Source organism: Protopterus annectens, chromosome 1.part0 (assembly GCF_019279795.1).
Source record: "Protopterus annectens isolate FY-2018-M chromosome 1.part0, PAN1.0, whole genome shotgun sequence".
In the NCBI taxonomy this organism is placed as follows: Eukaryota; Metazoa; Chordata; order Ceratodontiformes; family Protopteridae; genus Protopterus; species Protopterus annectens.
Window position 1 is genome coordinate 1,316,961,243 of NC_056725.1, and position 23,818 is coordinate 1,316,985,060.

Genomic DNA, 23,818 nt, shown 5'->3' on the forward strand with positions numbered 1-23,818 from the left:
CTATAGTAGTAGTATCTTTTTCATGTAGGATACAATTAAAGTCACCTGCTAAAATAATATCTCCTATAGAGAATGATATGATCTTATTAAGATAGTATTTCACTGTATTAATACCAATTCCTGGTATCCAATATACATTGATTATTGTATATGTCTTTCCATTAATTTGTATTGTAACCATACAAAACATTCCTTTATCATCTTCATAAGACTTAATAGTTTTAGGTATGGGCATACTTTTATTCCATAAAATAGCCACTCCTCTTTTTTTCTGAGTGTGCTCTGAACTAACTAATACTGTATATTTATTAGTGGCTAATTTATCAATATCTTTATTCAGGATATGTGTTTCTTGAAGGAATACTAAGTTAGCCTTATGTAAATTAATGTATCTCATTAAGCTTGCCCTTTTACATGGATTTTTCAGTCCATTAATGTTTAAAGAAATTCCTTTTAGAGAAGTCATTTGGCATTTTTAAAACATATAAAACTTATAATCAGAATAACAATTAACAAAATAAGTAATGTTATACCTCCTCCTTTAGGTGTACCTTTAAATATAGCTGTATTTATTGAAACTCTTATGGGATTTTGTATAAGCTTCGTTTTTGTTTGTAGTGACAATGAGTTTATAAAATGTATTGTGGATGTCAGAACTATATACAAACAACAGTAAACAGAAGAAAATAATATAAGGATTAAACCTTGCACCCAGCCTGGAGTTAAAAACTCCAACTTTGAGTAGCACATACCACTCAAGTTAACCCCCTACCCTAAGCAGCAGTACCTCAGTTGCCACCTTATCAATTTAATACTGATTATTATTAACTAAAGTTAACCTCTTTCAATTAGATTATCTAGTAAGACAAAGCTAAACATTTGATAAATCAGCATCATATAAACAAATAGGAACTTTTAGAAACAATTCATACTGCTATGTACATCTATTTAGTATAATACATTTATAATCAAATAGCATTCAAATAAACTTGATATTGGGAACCGAGAAGAGAGAGAGGAAGAAAAGAAGTGAGAGGGAGAGAGAGAGAGAAGAAAAGAAAAAAAAAAAAAAAAAAGGGGGCATAGCTACATATTAATTTATTCAAAGTTTGTAAGAATAAGTTCTTATGTTCATTTAGAGTCAATAACTTAGGCTATTATGGTTCAGACATTACATATATTAGGATATACCTATTTTCTGTCATAGAAATGCAGTTAACAGCTTCTAAAAGACTTTAAATTACTTGCATCAAAGCTTTTTTCTCATACTTATTATTGCCAGTTAAATAAAATATTTATGTTCATAAATATGGTTACAAGTCATACTGCATAGCTATGTAAATTCCCAGATATACTTAAATTATTGCGAAGAAAGCCATCTGTATTTTATATATCTGAACTGCTGCTTTAAAATATGTCACATGACAACTTCTTCTAAGATAAAATCATAATGATATTTATGCTTGTCAGTTAGATAAGTCAAATGAATTGTAGTATTATATATGTTTAAATCATAAGTATTTACATACATTAATATGTTGCAGTCATGTAAACTTTCAAAAACATATGTATATATGTTTTACTTTCTATGCCTTCTAAAATATCACACTTGCTTACTATAGGATACTGAATCATTTAAAATCATTATAACTTTCATATTTTATAAATTATAACATGAATAAGTAAGTAGTTATAAAAAATAACTCACATTTAAATGTTATAGAGTTCATTTTCCATCGCAGAGTCGTATTTGCAGCAGTTCTACTTCCTGGTAGAGTGTTCTTCTTGAATCTGCGATGTGTCAGTGTGAATTCAGGGGTCAAAGTTCAAATTGACTGCATTCAGCTTCTCTGCGTGAATTCTGAGTATTGAAGCTTTTAAAACAACTCGAGGACACTATTCACGAGGTAACCCACATCCCAAATTGTCTCCCTTAACATTCTGGCGGAAATTTTAATAAATGCAAGTGACTGACATTCATTTAGCAATACAAATGAAACTAAACAGAGTAAAACCTTCGCGAAGTATTTTACAAGTTATTACAGTCTCTATGACAGTGAAACTAAGCCCACAGTTATTAATATATAATACAACTAATTGTTTATGCCCCAATTCAATTTTTTATACAAATCTTATTATATACATGTATCAGTTTTATCAAAAGCATGTAAATGTACTTATATGAAAGAAAAGAGAGAAAGAGAAAAAAAAGAGAGTAGAAAATAAAAAGAGAGTAAGAGAAGAAAGAGAAAAGATAAAGAAAGAAGCTATAAAAAGTATCTACAGTGGAATATTACTTGCTGTTTATATTAATAAAGATAGATATGAAACATATTATTTACTACTATTTAGTTCTAATTATTAGTAATTAAATCATGACAGATTATTTGTAAACAAGTATAAGCAATAGAATCATGGCAAAATAATTAGCAACAGTATTTAAACAGCATATATACTTTTTTTAAAAAGAATTAAGTTATTATTCCACTTATCATATTTTCATCATACTTCTCTCCCTGCCCTCCCCCACCCCTTACTGAATGCATAATCTAGAAAGAATGTCATTATTTAAAACAAGAAGAGAGAAAAAAAAATGTATCAAATTACTAACCTTGGGTCTCTTTATCACAAAGAGAAACAAGTTGATTGATAGCTTGTTATTTGTTCCTCAGATATTTTGACTATTTATGAAACAAAAACAGTTCTTTGTACACAGAAAATAACTTTGATTAAATCTTTTTCAGAATATTTGTGGCTTTCTGGAGATGCAGTAACTGTATTTAAAGAGATTAATAGTGAAGAAAAGAGAGAGAGAGAAAAAGAAAAACATAGAACAAGTCATTTGTTTTTTAGTCTTTTTTTCTTCTCTGAAGTCTTCCAAGAAGCTTCTGTTGCCACCAACCTCTTTAATGAAGGACTAGCCCATTCCATTTCCTCTATTTTATCCAAAATCTTATTTTTTTGATATACAGCAATGCAGAGTCTAAGTCTTCAAAAATTCTAGGGCCATCAGGTAGAAAGATTTTTAGTTTGGCAGGAAACAGAAGGTAGGTTTTAAACTGTGCTTTCTTAAGCTCTCTTATTAATGGCAGAAAAACTTTTCTTTTAGTTATTACCAAGGAAGAATAGTCATTGTCAAAACGCACAGTTGCCTCATTAATTTTAACAGGTGCTTTAGCCCATGCAGATTTAAGTACCATCTCTTTGTCAAAGGATGATAGAAATCTAACTATAACTGATCTAGGATACTTTTTGTTAGAGTTAAAATTAGATATGGATCTATGGGCTCTTTCAATACCAAAAGAAAATGCTTCTGGCAAGTCTAAAGTTTTGGGGAGCCATGTATTTAAAAAAGAAGTAATATTGTTACCTTCTATATTTTCTGGAAGTCCAAAAATCCTAATATTATTGTGCCTAGATCTATTTTCCAGGTCATCAAGGTTAGTTTGTAGATGTGTGTTCTGTTTCAGCAAAAACTCAGTGTTGATTTCTTCTTCTTGGATTCTATTCTCCATGTCATTTACAGTCTCTTCTATGCCTGTAATCTGAGTCTTCTGTTGTTGCAAGTCTAGATGTAACAAATCTATTTGTTTTGTAGTTTTTTCTATGAAGTTATCAATTTTAGTATCCAGTTTGTCCATTTTGGTAGTAAGTTGCTGAATTGTAGATATCAGAGACTGAAGCTCTTTCTTGATGCTGGAATCTTGAGAATTTGTCTTACTGGAACTCATTTCAAACAGAGGAGCTGACAGAGAAATTTCCAAAGTGTTTTTCTGACAGGAATATTATTGAAATTTTCTTTCTTTTTTAGATATTATTCAAAAAACAGATATTCCAAACATATTTAGAAAGAAAATTACTTCATAAATTAATTTTTAAAGTAATTATTTCCTGTCAGTGCTGTGAAATTGGTTGAGCTGAAGAAATCTGCTGCTATCCTGTGTTCATCCTTGGCCACGCCCCCCTGGAATATATATTTTTGAAGCTGCAACAATCTGGTTCTAAACTGCAAAGTATTAAAGTCCTAGACATAACAAGACCAACAAATCCAACACTAAGGCCAGGAAAGTAAAGGCATTCCAAATAACCTCTTTTAATTCTAATGCAGCCTTGAATAAGGGGTTGCTACCAACTGCATACCAAGAAAAGAAAAATGTCACTTACTTCAGCTCAACTTAATAGTCACAGTCTCACACTGACACTGTCCAATTGAATGAAGTTAGGATTGGAATTCCAAAAAATACAGTTATTAGCCTCAGGATGACTGATTTCTAATGCAATGCAATTCACAATTCAGTTGTTACAAACGAGCTGACTCAGTTCTCACCGGCTGCTACTGCTTGGTTCTTGCTCTTTTCCCAGCACATAAAGCCTCAGGAAGAATGCGATAACCAATCAATAGCCATTCAGCCCATCACATCATGTACATGCCTGCCGACTTGGCAGTCCGAGCCCTTTCTCCTTTTATGTGGTTACAAAACCACATGGACTTCTGGGCATTGCACTGATGCCTTTGCTCATTAGTCCAGACTGCTTTTACAGCAGTGTGGATCAGGATTTACAGAAAAAAAAAATATTTTTTTAAAACCCGGAACTCGGCGGGCATGCGCAGTTCAAGTTCCGGGACTTCAGTGAGTCAATTGGACTCCTAGCTAAGGAAGCAGGATAAATAATTGTATTAAATTAATTTTATTTACAAAATGCTCTTTATCTTGCTGGGGGGGGGATGCAGTCCTACAGTCCGATAGGACAAGCCGCCCCTGCCACAGAGGCTTCTCACCAAGATAATCCAGGGCCATCCAAAGCATGACATACATGGAAAGACTGAAAGCTCTGTTACTGCACTCAATATCATACAAGCTTTTGGGAGGTGACCTGTGCTTGGCCTACAGAACAGTCTTGGACCCTGGTCTAATGGAAATGCTGGACATCTGCAAATCAAATAGGACAAGAATAACTTGCTCCAGGGATCTCAATCTAGCCTGTGACATAAACAGAACATGCTAAAGAGACAGATATATCTCCCCCAGTGATTGGCACTCTTGTGGAATAGACTGCAACTGCATGTGAAGCAGAGCTCCTAAATGACCCTATTTAATTGCAACCTTGACAACTGGATGGGTGACTTTAAATTCACCCCAGGGATGGCACCTATGTCTCTCATGGACAGGGACAGTTGCTGCTGATCACAAAATTGTTTTGCTAACAACGACCATCTAACTATGGTTAATAAAGGGTACTCAGGTTTCTATATGGCTAGGCTTGTAAAGACCCTAGAGCTATTAGCCTAGCAACCTCCGATGAACCTGTGAAACTTCTGCAGGCCTCACATCATCTTCTCCCTACATGCACTGCTAATGTCATCCACTATAAGTTGTCCTGCAGCCTTATAAAAGTCAGAGTTTTGCTGTGCACTTGCATAAAGTATTGTGCTCTGTAGGCTGTAAACTTTGCTAGGTAGTGGATTCTATTCTCACTGCAGTGACCTCTGTGTGTGTGTGTGTCTATCTAGCCAAAAGAGCATAAGTGTGTATCCTACAGTTACCAGTCCAGTCCCATAGACTGACAGCTTTTGACACTTGCACATGCCTACACATCCATTTCATGCAGACCTCCCAACATCCACTGCTGATGTCATCCACTATAAGTTGTCCTGCAGCCTTATAAAAGTCATACATGTGTCATGGTGCTAGCATAAAGTACTGAGCTCTGTATTCTGCATACTTAGATGGGTAGGGGATTCTGTTCTCACTGCAGTCAGCTGTGTGTGTGTGTGTGTGTGTGTGTGTGTGTGTGTGTGTGTGTGTGTGTGTGTGTGTGTGTGTGTCTAGCCAGAACAGCATAAGTGTGTATTCTACAGTTACCACTCCAGTCCCATGGAGTGACAGTATTTTGACACTTGCACATGCCTACACATCCATTTCATGCAGGCCTCCCAACATCTTCTTTGCACCATCCACTGCTGATGTTATCCACTATACATTGTCCTGTAGTCTTATAATATTTCGACTTATGCCTTGGTGCTTGTGTAAAATACTGAGCTCTGTATTCTGTGTACTTAGATAGGTAAGAGGTTCTATTCTCACTACAGTCAACTGGGCGGGGGGGGGGGTTGTGTACTTGCCTGACATTACAGAGAGCCTTTTAAACCAGCATGTGGGACACTGTTATTACCATATTCTCTTTACCAGGCACTGCTGATATCATCAGCTATAAAATGTCTGAGACACTCCAAGTCAGACTTGAGCTGTGGCACTTACAGAATTCTATAGTCAGTGTACTTAGATAGGTAGGGTGTGTGTGTGTGTGTGTGTGTGTGTGTGTGTGTGTGTGTGTGTGTGTGTGTGTGTGTGTGTGTGTGTGTGTGTGTGTGTGTGTGTGAGAGCGTGTGTGTGTGTGTGTGTGTGTGTGTGTGAGATTATTTTCTTGACATTACCAAAAGCATTTTATACCAGCATGTGCGACACTGTTATTACCATATTCTCCTCATCAGATGCTGCTGATGTCATCAGCTATATCTCATTTGTGGATGTGCACAATTCCCACCAGGTCAAGGTCAGGGACTTGCATGGAGGCCAGGCAGAAGTCACCTCATCCTATATGATACAGATTACAGTGAAATGGATTTCAGTCTATTCAAATATATCATGGCATGGTTTGTAGGCCCTGTGTTGTCTTGGTGAGAAACTCCTGTGGTCTCTTCAGCTGCTGCATGTGTCTGGTGAGGTACACACAAAAGAGAACACTATACTCTATCAGCTTTCTGATGAGTTTCGAGTATAGTGCTGTAATATAATCCTCAGATTTGAATAAGATGGCATGACTTATGATGTGCACAACATAGTCTTTCAATACCAATGTGGACACTTGGTGGTCGAAGTTCAGATTGCTATCTACATGTGTTCCCAGGTCTTGTGTCACTGAGTTTCAGCATAGTGGAATTGTTGTCATTGTTGTAATTAGCAGGGAATTCCACTTTGCAGAAGGACAAAATAAAGACACATTTTTGCATTTATTTGTAGACCATGTGTCTTTGTCATTAATCATTTGTCTGTTAGTCCTCCTGTAGTACCTTATCATCATAGGTGGACTCAATGATTTCACCCAATATGTAAGAATCAGCAAATGCTGTAAGCCAAAGGCTGTATACTTTAGCCTGAACTGTTGAGAAATAGATTCCAAACAGTAAAAGGCCAAGCACAGATCATTGGGTATGCCAATGGTGACAGCTCTACTGGTACAGGTTGATTTTCCAGCTTTCATAGTATGTGTTCTGTCTGTATGCCCATCCAGTGACATAAGGGTTTATCTCCAGCTAAGAGAGTTTCTCAATGATACCTACATGGGGGATTATGTCCAAACCCAAGGCCATATCAGGATAGGCAGTATGCACTGTCTTATCTTCATCCAGGTCTGTGACACAGAATCAGTGGACTGTAACAACATCACAGATCAATTATGGCATGACTTAGCACATACACCTTCCTGACACAGTTGAATATACACTTCAATACACCATCCACACAGACTATGTTCCTGTAGAAGGGTGTACATCAACAGGCATCCATCCGAGTTGGGAGGCAAGCACCTGATGCATGCATGTATAGACACATCCTGACTTTCCTCATCTGTTAGGTAGTCTAACATGTCATTATGGACCTTTTCTAAATGGACACTAGTAATTTCCCAGCTGTATGCAACAGACCTGTGTGAGTTGTCAATGCTATATCATGTCTGTTACATCTGTTATATGTCCTCAAAGAGGTAATCTAGGGCATGCATGATGATAATACTTTCATCCTTTTGAACTTGACAAGCCCAAGGCATTTGACACAAATCTTTAGGCATTCACTCAACACTGTCAGTTGTGGCCATAAACACCTATATCACCAAGTGTGGAGACAACTGTATCACATAAGTGGCATCTTAATATGTTGAAATGTGTTAAGTGACCAATATCTCACATCCAGTGATCAGGTCCATGAATCTGCTCTGTCTGCTAGGCCCTTTCCTATGCATTATTTAAGTCACAAACATCACAGATAATATACACATCTATGTCCAAACAGCTGTCTGAAGGACTACAGATTGTGGGCAATCACTGACTACAATTGTGATACTAAAATAATAGAGATAGTATCAACACACACCACAACCACAGCCATGACAACACCTGCAATTCAACAAAAACATGTTGTGGGGATTTGTTACATCAGAAAAAAAAACACACAACCCAAGGATAATGTAGACATTACACCCTATAATCAGACCACTTGGTATGTGACCTGTGTCTTGGGGTAGATGGTATATGGAACATCCACCAGCATATGGCCACAGTGCGGATTACTCCCTTGTATGTAACACAACTATTGAGTATGTTAAGGACATCCACATCACAGGCCATAATATCTCCATAGTTCACAGCTTTCATCACACCAATAATGGAGGAGTACAATGTACCCTTCTTCAAGTACCTCCCTACACATCTTCTAGTGATGTATACCACGTTTGCCACAGTGACCTGTCACACATCTTATTGGCCATACCTAGGTATTCTTTTTGTAGCATAAACATTACTTTGATGGTGCAGTAGCCCCATCAAGTTGTCAGACCAGATATGCATGTGTGATACCTCTTCTAGTGATGCACATAGTACATACATAGCTGTTTGACTACATTGATGGCATGGGTAACATTCATGACAGTGTGGATTGTGCCAAATATATATATATATATATATATATATATATATATATATATATATATATATGTGTGTGTGTGTGTGTGTGTGTGTGTGTGTGTGTGTGTGTGTGTGTGTATATATATATATATATATATATATATATATATATTCCATGCACAGCAGTCAGCTAGCCCGTATTGATCATAATACCACATACAGGTATAGCAATGTCCCTCCTACCACCTCCAGTAGATGTCACAGTGTCAAGACAGTCTGTGTCATAACCCTCATAGAGTGCAGCCATGTCATAATAGTTGTACAAGTGTGTTTGTGCAGAACCATCTCTGATCACTCTAAATTCACATATATTATGTCAGAGACATGAGATTACTGGTGGTATTATTCTGATATTGTCCGTGATTGTGAGTGATTCTTTTACTGTTGTCCATGAGCCTCTACCTGTATTCCATTTGCTGGAGACCTGTGCTGAGATTACACTCATAGTCAGGCAAATCAGTTTGCACAGCTTCACAATATGTACCCTACCCCAATTGTATACAACACCCCCGATAGATGTCCTCTGCATTATTCATGTAAGAATGTTTATCTCACACAGATTTCTTCCCCATTGTTATGTCACCTTGTGTGAAAGTCACATAATGCACATTTTCACTGTGCAGTCAGTACTGTACCAGATTGTGATTGGTGTTTCTGCTACAAATGTCTTCCATTGACATGCCCTCATCTGCTGTACATTAGGTTGTCCGACCTGTCCTCCTTCCCTGTGTTTATTCCTAAAATCCATGTGTGTGTCCCTATTCAATATACACACATCCCCTGAGTGTTTATTTTACATATCATTCCATGTACCCTTATAGATCGCTTGCACAACTTTGTTACAGACTGCCTGGAAAGGGATTTCACAATACTCTTCACTGTGTACACTGTCCTGAACCGTGTTCGGACCATATACATAACTATATGTTAAGCCCAATCATTGTGGCATTCCTTACAATCCCACTAATCTACTGTGCTCTGAGGTAATCAAGTTTGCTATTTGTGTTGCTTTACATAGTTGCTTGGTCGACAATGATGTTGCCAGCCATGAAAATTCTTTTATTTATGTTTAAAAGTGGTGCATGGCATGAATATGTAATTAGCACTGCTGCTCACCACGTATCACTGCACACAAATGTAAACTCCGTGTAGGCTTTGCAAGAGGCCTAGACACCATTTACTGAATCCCAGGGATAAAGGTTCAAGCAGTTATGTATATATGGGATATATGATAATGCCAGCAGAGAGCACATGTTTTCTAATTGGGGGGGGGGGGCAGTAAAAGTCGAGTTCTTGCCTCTCTAGATACAAAACTCCACTCTGAAATTGACAAATGTATCATACATAACATTTTCTATAATATTAAAACTATAAGATAGTTGTTTCAAAGTTAATGATGATGAAAATTATAATAATGATATAATTACAATGGTACTACTAGTAGTACTATTACTACTAATAATAATAATACAGCAAGATATACAAAGTGGAAGTACTTGATGGAGTTCCAGACTGGGACACTATTTTACTTCAGGAACTGAAGAAAGACAACATATCACTAGACATCAGTGTATAGCTGCAATGTAAACACTAATCTCACAGCCCTTCATGTAACCGCATAGGATCAATCCCTACAAGAAGATAACAATAAGGCTTCATGCCTACCATCATACACACAAACAATCCAGGATGATCCCACCCTTTTGTTTGTATAGTGTGTACCAAATACACACACACATACATTACTTACAGTTGATCAGTGACATCATACAGCAAATAAACAGCAAATCTCACCACAACCAACAACAAAGTACCCTCACCTGAATAGCACTGGGCAATCCAAATCTCACACTAGTTACCCTGTTTCTAAAGTAAACTACAACTAATTTGTACAACTGAATTATTAATCCTGATCTACAGGCCTTCCCCATCACAATGATGGTCAGTCAACCCTTGGAACTACACATGACTCTTATATTAACATTATACAGTATTCCACTTTTCAGCTTTAATGGTAAACGAATGAGCATGGGTTTTGAATGAAATGACAAATTTAGAAGTCTTTTTTTCAGTTCTAAGACTTTTTATTGAGTTCAGTATTAACAATTCAAACAAAAATTCATACTACTACTGAAAATAATATGACACACAAAATATTATTGAATCACACATGTGATGAACATGAGCATCCTGATTACAGGTGTTTGCACGGATATCACCTACTATGTCACTTATGAAGCATACTTTAGACAGATGATGGCACAGGTGGAGTGCTGCCAGTTGCAATTGAACCATCCAACACCCACTTCCAGTTGCAATTGAACCATCCAACACCCACTCTTCCCCTGGCTCTATGGCCGCCAATAATTTCCCACACTGCATGTCATACTACAATGCATAATAGACACTGCATGGTGCCACTAATACAGACAACATAATGTACACCATGATTGGTGGTCTCTACTATAATTACAGACCTAATGCACTTAATGTAACCCACAATGTGTTCCTTACTTAAATGGTTATTAATCAGATATGTTGTGTCATTATGATGCATGCGGTTTGACAAGGCAGACCACATGCATGCATACTATTGCACATCTGTAAAACATGTTATCTGTTGGATTATGGGTAGTGGAATGATTATGATTGGGTGTATACTGCATATACTGCACACAGTTTCAGCCTAGCTGTTCTGTGATTCATATCATTAGATGCAGAGAGTTTGTGAACAATGTTTCTTTCACTATCATATAAAAGACATGCTCTGGCATAACTTGTGAATTTGTGGCATGCAGTGTCTGTAAATCCTCCTTTGACATATAGGATTTATTTATTACTAATTTGCAACCTTAAACAATAAGTCTCTAGTACGGGTAATTAGATTATTATTGGCTGAACCAGGTTTGCAGATGCTGCTTAAAAAGCAGTATTGCTTCTCTTTGCTTTCTTCTGACCTGAGCTTAGTATTTGCTAGTATTGAGCTTTATAATTCATGTGATCACATTTCTATGAATGATTTAGGAATTTCTTCACCACATTATATGTGTGCAGAAGTTGTATCTGACATTGGCAAATTTATATGTATATTTGCTAGTGCTGTTAGACCCGGTTCCTCCTAAAGATGTATCAAGGTTTCAATCATTTTTAGGAACAAGTCAAAATAATCACATTTCTACAGGAGAACTGGGTACTCTCAGTACATTTCAGAAGTAAATGTATGACTTATGCTGGATGAGATGTCAGACTGATGAGATGGTCAGAGTGCAGTGAGTGGACTGGGAAGGTTTGAATTGCAGGCCTGACTGGTTTCTTTTTAGGTTTAAAAAAAAAGAGGGTTTTTGAGTTAGAGGGTCATTTTGAATTGCAGGCCTGACTGGCTGTTCTCTTTTTTAGGTGAAAAAAAAACAGAGGGTTTTGAAGAGGGTCACAGAGTTAATACTGTTTTTGTTTTTTATTCTGATATTCTGGGGATGAATCACTCCAATTCCATCGTAAAACTCTGGGTTTCTTTTGAGTAGGTGTGATAAACAAACATGATTAATTTGGTAGGGATTAAATTGTAACTATTATTCTAAGCCTTTGGTTGAAGCACTTGGGCTTCAGACCAGTTGTTTTACATTAAGAAGGTTTGTGGGAGGACAAGGGTGGCCACGGTGGTGCAGCGGTTAGCGTTGCCACCTTCCAGCAAGAGGTTCTCTGGTTCGATCCCCGGTTGGGGTACCTTCTGTGCGGAGTCTGCATGTCCTCCCTGTGGTCGCGTGGGTTTCCTCTGGGTGCTCTGGTTTCCTCCCACATCCCAAAGACATGCTGTAGGTGGACTGGACACTCTAAATTGGCCCTAGGTGTGAGTGTGTGCATGTGTGTGCCTTCTGTGGAAGGTTGGGCACCAGGCTGGCAATTTGACACTGCAAAATTCCACTGCCAGTCATGAGCAGACAAGTGATCCACTGTGGCGACCCCTAACTGGGAAAAAGCCGAAAGAAGAAGACTATTGTAGCAGGATAGGTAGCTTACATCCTTCTAAGTTGGGAGTTGCTGATTGAAGACTTAGTGTCTGTTATTCTAAAAAGTGTATTAGTTTTGGTTTAAGCACTTGGGCTTTGGGCCAGTTATTTTACATTAAGAAGGTGTGGTCTGCACTCTTGTGGGAGTAGAGGGTACATTCTGCCCTTCTGAGCTGGGAGTTTCTGATTAAGGGCTTATTGTGCCTGCTTATTTGAACTGTTTGTTTCTGAAATTGGTATGCCTTGTTTGCTGTAGCATAGACTAAATTCAGACCTGCTGAATCTAACTTTGTTTGTATAACTTGAGCACTAATCCAGACCATCTTTTTTGGAAAAGGTTCCCCTGCACCTTGTGGCAGGAGTGTGCAGTTAAAACTTGTCTGATCGAAGACTGCTGGAACAGGGCTCAGTTTTTAGCTTTTTATTGGTTAATTGGTTAATTTTTTAAATCAGTTTGCTCTTTTGCTACTGTTATATTTAAAAAAAATACACTTTGTGTATCGCTGCTTAGCTACGGTTAAACTATTCCCGGTGCCATAAAGTCTGCTCTTCAAATTTTACCTTAGAACTAGTCAGTTTTTTAGTTTTAGCACTAAAAATCTGTTTCTTTGAGCTCAGCACTTGTTCAGAACTCATTGTAAGCACTAACTAAGCTACAAATTACTGCAGCACTCAACTTTCCTCACTTGTCTAGAGAAAAACAGTTTTTAGTACTTGATAAATAAGCACCTATCCAGGCATGTCTAAGGGTCAACTCCCTGTGTTTTCTCCTGTCTACCTGATGAATCTGGGCATCTTGGGGCAGTGCAGCAATTGCCTCATGTACACAGACAACCCTCTCCTCCTATCACCCAACACTACAACCTGTGAGAGATGCACTTATATAGACAAACTGGAAGCAAAGCTCTCTTCACCCAAGACTGGACTAGACAGTCAAGATGAGAAGGTAAACACTTGCACCACACCACACTCATAACATAGTCCTTCAAAACCTACACCACCAAAACACACACATCGAACCAAGAAACAGACACCTACATTCACAGAGGCTCTCAATAAAAATCTGCTCAAGCAACAGAGAACTCCAAAGCAGAAACATAAGCAGCCTCCACCCCCCAACACAACCCAAATGACACATAGCCCACAAACTCAGTGTGCCACTCAAGCACAGCCTATAAGGCATAACAACATATCCAACACTCTGGTTATAGGTGACTCTATAGTCAGGTACACTGATGTTCCACTCACCAGGCTAAACAAGGAAAAAGTTACTGTCAGCTGCCAGGAACCGCCACATAATGCACACACTCAGGTCACTCCACAACAAGTACAAATATGACTCTGTCATTGTTCATGTTGATGTGAATGACCTGAGATGTACCTCCCTGGACTACATGAAAAGAGACATGGAGGAGCTCTTCTATCTTGTAGCCCAGGCAGGTATGACCCTAGCCCTGAGTAGCATCCTGCAATCACCCAGAATTATACCACAGTACAAGGACAAAATGATTGACTTCAAGAATTGGCTAATCTTCTGGTGTCATTCTGAGGGGATCCAGTATCTGTCTGCCTGGATGACATGATCGACAGATTACGATGCTTGCCAGAGGTGGCCTGCACCTGTTGCCCTTGGGATTCCGATTACTGGCTAAGACTCTTGCCACCCCTATAGTGCCTTTTTTAGGCAAAGTTCAAATGACAAACTCACCACCATAACAGGTACAAGCAAGCAAAATCTGAGGGTAATGCTACTCAATGCCAGAAGTCTAAATCTCAAAATGCATTCACTCGTGGCACTCCTTAAAATGGAGAACATCGACATCTGTGCAGTGACAGAGACCTGGTGCAAGGCTCCAGAGAGCACCCCTGCATGACCAGGCTATAATTCATACCACACCTTTCGGCCACCTAACCTGGACTGCAACACTAAATGCGGAGGCATGTCCATATTCATTAAGGATATCCACACCTCCAGGCTAGTTGCTCAGCATAATGCATCTGAGATTATCCAAGTGCAACTAACTTTGGGCAAGACCACAATCCAAATTGTAACTTGCTACACATCCCTCACCATGCCCCAGGATTCCCACTCCTCATTTCTTGATACACTGGAAAATATTAGTGCACAGCCCAACACCCTAATAATGGCTGATGTCAACTACCCCACCATTAACTGAGAAAACTACTCATGTACCAACTCTTTTGCTCAATGTTTTCTGGAATTCTTGAATTCCAATGCCTTGGATCAACTTATCCACACCCCCACCAGGGGCAGTAATATCCTAGACCTGGTCCTTACCAACATGGGCGACCGGTGTTCCACAGCAGAGGTCAATTCCTCATTTATCAGATCTGACCACAAACTAATCACCGTAGGCATCCACATCCTGCCCCCACCCCTATTAGGGAAACCACCATAAAATATTTCTCCAAAGCCAACTTTCCGCTTCTTAAGACAGAAGTGGCAAACTTCACGACACCCATGCAGACGGACAATAGAGGTACAACTGTTGAATCCTACACAAATGCACTTTATAAGCACTTACACAAGTGCATGGATTGTGCTATCCCTAATAGAACCAAGATGCTATCCTCCAAAAAAGGAAGCCAGTCTGGTGGTCCCCTGCCATAAACAAACTCTACAACAGAAGAAAGAAAGAAACTGTTGCAAAAAAAGAGTAAAATCCTATGACTGGATGAACTCCCTGGCCAGCCTCAGTAAGAAGCTGAGATCCCTCATAAATTCCTCTAAAGCTAGTGAAAACAAAATCGCCACTGATTCTAAAGACAACCACAAAGCATTCTATAGCTGTTGTAGAAAAAACACCGACAGTACCACAGCTAGGAAATTTATTGAAGATAGCAAACATAAATAGAATAAAATAAAATAAATTAAAATCTTTCATGGAACTCACAATGCAAAGATGTTGGCACTTTCAGGGATCTACCCCTTCATCAGACTAGCTATGTCATGAATCTCAATGGCAACATTCAGATCTGCTCTGAGTTACAACACAATGGCACTAAATATACAGAACCAAATTATATTGCCAACATCCTGGCAGATAGGTTCAGTGCTAACTTTACTCCCCCCACTCCCTAAAAGGCCCATCTCTATACAGGAAGAATGCAAAGTTCCTGTAATCACAGTTGCACAGGTAAAAACCACACTCTCCAAAGTCAAGAACAAAGCATCCATGGGACCTGACAACATCCCAGGCTGCGTTCTACATGAACTGCAGAATGAACTGGCACCCAACCTAAGCACCATGTTCAATCATAGCCTCACCTCAGGCTTTGTGACCACTGAATAGTGCACAGCAACGTTTATCCCAGTCCACAAAGGGGGAGCCACCATGGACCCTGGGAACTACCACCCCATTAGCCTAACAAGCCTGGTCTGCAAGGCCATGGAACGTATCATCATGGATCTTATAAACAAAATATTGGTAATATCCAAACTCTGGACCACACCCAGTTTGGGTTTGTGAAAGACAGAGCATGTCTCCTAAACCTGATAGACTACTTTGAAGCAGTCACCAAAGTTGTAGACAAGGGTAAGGTGGTTCACACAGCCTATCTAGATCTCGCAAAGGCTTTTCATACCATCCCCCACTCTGGAATTATAGATAAACTCACTAAACTAGGTATGAATCCCTATGTCACAAGATGGGTTGCCAACTGGCTCACTGACAAAACCCACACTGTGGAAGTAGCAGACTCCAGATCTGACTTCAGACCAGTGACAAGTGGAGTACCACAGGGTTCAGTCCTGGGTCCTCTCCTGTTTGATATCTACTTTTCTGAAGTACAGGCTAACACAGAAGGTCTTTGGTTAATTTAGTTCACAGATGACTTCAAACTAGGAGCCATAATTGAAACTCATAATGATGTGGACATCATACAAAAGGGCCTTATGGAGACAGATGCCATTTGTCAAAGCCATGGCCTCAAGCTCAATGCCAAAAAGTGCATTGTCATCCCCTTTGGTAAAAACTCTGTACCCATGAGCTACCACATAGGTGGTAGTCTACTTAACACAAAAAGTGTGATAAGAGACCTTGGGGCACAGGTGGACAGTAGTCTCCTCTTTTGATAATCACATCACCACAGTAGTCAGGAAATTCTTCTACATGGCACATCTCATCACAAAAGGTTTCTCATCCAGAAAAAAAGAGGTCATTGTTCCCCTCTACTCATCACTCATTAGACCCAATATAGAATACAATGCCCCTTTTGGTATGTACCTCACAAGACATCAACAACTGGAAAGGCCACAGAAATACAAAGAGGATTACTGGCCTGAAACAGATGCCCTAAGCAGACCGTCTCAAAAAACTCCAGCTTTACTCCATCACATATCACCTACTTAGAGGTGATCTCTGCCTAACATAGAAAGCTAAGTCAAACCCAGAGCTGTTGGACATGCTCCACTTAAAGAAATCTCAATCCCTTCGAGCTACATGTGCTAGAGACCTAAACCTTGTCACCACAATAAACAGAACATGCTGGAGGGATAGATTCCTGTCCCAGAGACTTCCCATAGTCTGGAACAAACTACCTATTTATATCAAACAAAACTCCTCATTATCACTCTTCAAGAAAAATCTTGATGATTAGATGGGAGATAGGAAATTCACCCCGGGGGTCATCTCTGTGGCTCTGCTCGGCAATGGCACAGGAAAATAACTTTCTTGGGTGGCAAAGGCCAGGGTAGCTTTTTGGCTAGGCTATATAGGCCCTAGGGCCAATAGCCTAGTACCTACCTATGAACCTATGAGCTTATAAGCTAGATTTCTGGCTCCCTTCAAACAAGCAATGGAAGTCAAACTTTCATATGATGCAATTTGTGCATTCTTTTACTGATTTGCAGCTTTGCATGTATCTAGTCATATTATTTTTTCAGTAATTTTGTTCAAAAGCATATTCAGGGTGGCATTTTTTTCTTACAACCTTTAACAAAAAATAAAATACTTATTTTTGCTTATTAACAAAATAAAGTTCACTGTTTTAGACTTTTAGTCCCCTCTCTTGTTTTATACAATTTTAAGATGCTTTACCCACAGAATATTTACATTTACAGAAATGTTAGATAATATATTTCTCCTAAATTATTACAGGATTTTTCCTTTTTTCGTGTTTTTTCACACCACAGGACATAGCTGTCCAAATCTGGACTGCCCTACAAAAATGTTGACCCTAATACTAAATTAAGGAAGTTAAGTAAATTTCCTGTGACACACTTTAAAGAGATAGGAAGTTGCATACCCAAGAGAGGTAAGCTATGTTTTATACTGTTTCCAGGTTGAGAACAGGAATGTTAAAGCTGGTAGGTGACAAAAAAAATGGATAAAAACATGCACATTAAAATGGATCAAAGCACCTAGAATAAAATGGCAGAAATCAGTTAACTGTGTCATACTGATCAACATAAACGTGAATGCAGAGATTACAGCCAAGTCTCCACTGTGGTGCACTGGAAAAGAGAACATGTTAAGTATCCATTGTAAAGTTCACTGCACTTCAACTTTAGTCATGTTTGTGCTTTACTTTTGTTGTGCCTGAATGTCAAGGTAATGCATCTGTGCAGCTATTGGTGTTGAAATGAGGGCTCTTTGTATTACATATCCCCACCTCCATTTCCTTCTTTAAGTTTCTGCCTCCTGCAATACTTGCTGTTGTACTTCATTAATTTTTTTGTCCACACTTCGCTCAACTTGAAAATGGTGAGCAGATGAAAAAAAACAAATATGAATGGAGACTCATTCTAAACAACCCCAGTAATAGTCTACAGTCAATTGTTTTAAAACCAGATTATACTCTTCCATTCATAGTACTGTGTGCACCTATATTACCTGGGCTGATTTCTCTTTTGTTGCCATTCATGTACTAATATTAACAGTTCTGTACTGAATACATGCATAAGCAGTAATTAAAATGAAAGCGAATACAGAATGATTAGGAAAGGTTCCACTCCCCACAGGAAGCATGCCATTGGTCATTACATATGAAAGCAAAGGCCAGGTCTGTAGCCATGGTCCCTAACCTCTTAGTTGAGCTGACTCCTTGTGAAGCACATTAACAGTTATAAGATATTATGTGGCACTTATTTAATCTTTGTTAAAAATATGCAAGCAGAACCTGTTCTTAAATTGTGTGACTTTCTTTTCACTTTCAGTATTAAAAACATTATGATTATTATTACAATAACCCACATTTATTATTTTAGGGAACTTGGACAGACATCATTATGAAACTTTTGAGAAATTTGGAAATGATACCTTCCTTCTACACTTGGACAATGGCAGAGGGTATGTGCACATTACTAAGTTCTTTGTTTTAGAAAGCCAGGACAATGAAAAAATTAAATAAAGAAAATAGCAGCTTATTATTCCTTAGCTAGTTTATTAGTTAAAAGCATGCGATCTGAACTCTGTATTTAGACAACTTGACCTGTGTCTTCAGCAGATTTACAATCTGATGCTGGTGATGGAATATAAAGACTTCATGTTATACTGTTTTAGTGTTGAGGATACTACTGTATCAGCTGGATAAAGTGCACCTAAAGAAGTTGCTGGTACGGCAAAAGATTACACAAAGGTTGATAATGGCAAAGGAAGGAAAAAGAAAAATACATACATACACACAGAGAGCCCAAGTCTTAGTATTTCATAATAGCAGAGAGGAGAGCCTCTGCCATCCTAACCCCACTACTCTGAACAGAATTATTCACTGCAAATCTCAGAAAGATATCATTCTGCCAGGTGAGGTTCACCCATTTCAGTACCACTCAATGCCAACGTACTAAATATCATGGAATCCCACAGTGTCAGGTGCAGCTACTTAGATTTTATTGTATGTTGTGCTAAGGATTCTCAATACCTGTGCCCAGTACAGCATGCATTTAGTGAAGACATGGTAGGCCCACTGATTATGGCAAAATTGGCAATGTTCCACGGCTCCATCTGCATGACAGATCTGGCATGGCAAGAGGAGAGCTTGCCATCAGTACCAGTCTGTCAGACAGGTGGAGCTGCATAGTGATGAGGCTACCCTGCACAACAGCACCACCTGTATCATAGATGACAGGCAACATAAATGTCATGGCTGCATTTGTCCCATCTCTGGCAGGTGATGAAGATGCAGGGCCAGTAGTCCAGTAATCAGTTTAATCTGTCTTTGATATTGGATACTATATGAGCCTTCCCTGCTGAAGTATGGAGATGGCTTGAACAACACCCAGCCATGCAAGCTGACAGTCCTGGCCTCTACTCCAAGGCTCCCTGTCAGTGCAGTACTGCTGCACCTGTACATGGGTCTTGGTACTAAATGGAGTCTGGCTTCCCCCCAGGAACTACCTGTGGTACCAGGGCACACATATAGGTAAAGCAGATGCTTCATAGACTCTGACCATTGAATTGAATGCACTGCACCAGTGAATCAGACTTGTACATTGGTGACCTTAACCATTGGATAACTCTGATGTTTTTTGGTGAAGCAAGTCGGAATTTACTTTTAATATTAGGCATAAGGCTTCAGCAGTCTGCACTAGCATACCCTGAATGGGTATGGTGATGCCTAGATGTTAGACTCATCTGTAAAGTAACTTCATACCCTATATTTTTGGAATCCGGCATACACACATTAAAACATATATATATATATATATATATATATATATATATACATATACACACACACACATATATATATACACACACACACACACACATATATATATATATACACACACACACACACACACACACACACACACACACACACACACACACACACACACACACACATGCATGTAGACAGTTATCCTATGAGTTTATTGCTGGTATGTCTGTAGGAAGTCTTTGTTCTCAGGTAAAACAAGTCATGTATTTCACATAATGTGTTGGACTGTGTGAGCTGGCAGAGCACTTTTTGTTTTTTCCCCCTTTACTCCACTATTGTGTGACTGTGAATTTCATATATGTAATTTGAAGGAGTGAAGGGTGCAAGCCCTTGGAAAAAAAATGTGTTTTTAGGGTTTTTGATCCAACGGTTTCAATGTTCATCGTTCAAAAAACAGTGAGTCAAAGATGTGTGCTACAGTGACTCATAGGTAAAACTATATAGATAGATACAAGTCTAGTAATTAATGCAGAGTCTGGCTGCTGGCACAGAGGGTTAAGGGTGTGCACTGTAGCTCTTGTGGTAGAGGGTCTATGTAAAAGGAAACTGTAGAGACAACTACCCTATAGATAAACTAAGACATTAATTTTAGCATAAATACAAATATAAAACAAGTTACATATCACAGGTTCAATCAAAAGGTATTAATTTAATAGCCAGCATAACAGTCTGATGAAAATGACTGAAATTGATTGATAGTTAAGCTACAGACAATTGAAAATCACAAGTTTTATACATTACTAGGTTAACAAAGAAATACCCATCGGCCAGTAAGGTAAGTTCAAATCATTAGTTTGTTTGCAAAGAGATCTTGGGTGTCGTCCTTCCTTCATTTATTATGACCTGCAACCTTTGCTGGTGATGAAGGATACTTTTTTTTCATTTCCTACAGACGCTTTATAATATCAAAACAGTCTTTTGAATAAATATAGTGGGGTGCACATCAAACTGTGTAGAAGTCTGCACTACAAAATGTATCTTAGAAATCACATTGCTGTGATTTTGCACACTCTATAAACCAGACCATATGTTAGTTTTGCGCAATAAAATAAATTAAGATAAGTAAAAGAAAAGCTGCCACTTGCTTTGTATCAATGCTGCTGCTGTTTGAATATAATATAATGGCATTATTAAAGCAACATTCTTTGCAATATTAAAAGAAAAACATTTAATATGAAATAATACATGTTGACATTGATATGATTACAGCCAAATTATACATAAAGCTACATACAAAAAATAAATCTTATCTTGATACAGCAGATCAAGGCTGCATTCTTTTCCGGTCATAATATGTCCACAATTGTATAAATTACTGTCCCAGACAACAAGTACATAGATTGCAAAACAGCATATTTACTAGATGGAGCAGGTGGAAATAACAATAACATTTTAAATGCATGGGGACAATATTTAGAGAGATTTATTTAAATTTCTAAATGCCATATGGTTTGGCAGCAGAAAAATAAGAGGATGTGAGTACAAAACAGAAAGTTCTAGCTACATTCCAGCACCAGATGTCTGCTATTAAATAGTTCACACTTTAATGTACCCTCTTGTCAGCAGGTATCAGCAGGACCCTGTGTTTGTGTACAGGTCTGTTGTTGTGAATATTTTTTATCCCTATCTCCACTTTCAATTTACAAAAATTAGGCTGGGAAAATAGAATGGATATATTCATGTAGTAAATCAAAGATATTGTAACGCAAAAGTAAAATAAAACTATAAGTAGGGTTCTATATTTCTGTAAATTAAAATGTAAAACTGAGGTACCCTGGTCATAATTTAGCTTGTGACCTTTTTAGGTAATTATACATATCTCTTCATCTAGGGCTGTGGTGGTGCAGCGGTTAGCTTTGTCGCCTCACAGCAAGAGGTTCTCCCATTCGATTCTCGGCTGGACCACCTTCTGTGTGGAGTCTGCATGTCTTCTCCGTGGTCGACTAACATTTAAAGCAGGCAGGTAGGTGCATGCGTGAATGGGTGTGCCTTCTTTGAAGGATGGGCGTCAGGCTGGCACCGTAAAAAATCCACTGCCAATCAATAGCGGACCGGAGTTCCGCTGTGGCAACCCCTAAATGGGAAAAGCCGAAAGACAATACATATCTCTTCATCTTTGAGCTCAGTGGTCATATTTTGGAAACAGGAAAAACTGTTTTAGGTTAAACATTTCAGGCCTCTTTTGCATTCAGTACACAAGAGACATATCTGATTTAAGTTAACACCAAACAAACCTTTCAAGCTTTTTTTATTTACAGTACACAAGGCACGCACCTCAGCATACACATGTCAACCATGCCTAACTTTGATGAGCATATTTTAATTTAATAACATATAAATATTAAATTTATAACACCATGATTCTGCAAGGTTGAACATTGTTCTAGCCATAGAGACAAAACTATGTGTGTGTTTGTATGCATGTTCTTGTGAGTTATTGGTTTATTTCCTTATGTCAAAGGCTTCAATTGCATTCAGACAGAACTTTGCACGACTGAGTTTTGCTTCAGCAGCTACCTAATTTTTAAAGGCCCAAAACTGTAACAGTTTGATTCCCTTGGTCCTCATTTGCCTACTCTGTCACATTAAGCAAGTCACTTAAGCAGGCAGTGCTTAGGTTCAACTGGGAATTTGAGCTAGGTGTCTTAATGATCCTCTGGATTGCAAGCTTGTAACTACCTATGAACCTATAAGACATAAAAATAGATATAAATATGCACACAGTATTTCACTTTTCTGTAGTTCTGCAGTATATATATATATATATATATATATATATATATATATATATATATATATATATATAGCAAACAAATCCAGCAAAGGTAAATGTACAAAATTCCAAACTGTAGTGTATTGTAAAGACTGAAATAAACCACAAACGAATACCAAATGGAAAAAAAGAAATTGCTGCTTTGCTGCATTAATGGGCGAATATTCCATAGGCTGTGGTTTCACCATACAAAAGGATTTTTCAATGTATGGGGTGTTAGGGATAATTACATGTGTGTGTGTGTGTGTGTGTGTGTGTGTGTGTGTGTGTGTGTATGTGTGTATATATATATATGTATATATATCTATATCTGTATATGTATATATATATGTATATATATATATATATATATATATATATATATATATATATGTATATGGGTCTACCTGATAACACCGACACGCCAAAACACCAACAATGAAATAACCGACACGAAAAAAACAAAAAAAAAAGTTCAAAAACACGAACCTTCACATGCCCGACAAACAAAAATCCTGACAATCAACAAAACAAATACCTTTCCCGAAAAACACACATACAACACAAGCACACCAAAAACCTTACAAACCTACACTAAAACTTACATACACAACTATCTATGCACTTACCTTAACC

The 23,818-nt window shown here is 38.2% G+C and overlaps 1 protein-coding gene across 1 annotated transcript in view; it reads left to right on the forward strand.

The window, feature by feature from the left end:
• Window positions 1-23,818, forward strand: part of LOC122797833 (extracellular serine/threonine protein kinase FAM20C-like) — a 719,407-nt gene that overhangs the window by 591,486 nt on the left and 104,103 nt on the right. Inside the window, exon 9 of the mRNA XM_044066357.1 lies at window positions 18,977-19,058. Within this exon, the coding sequence (XP_043922292.1) occupies window positions 18,977-19,058 (82 nt within the window). The remainder of the gene's footprint in view (window positions 1-18,976; window positions 19,059-23,818) is intronic.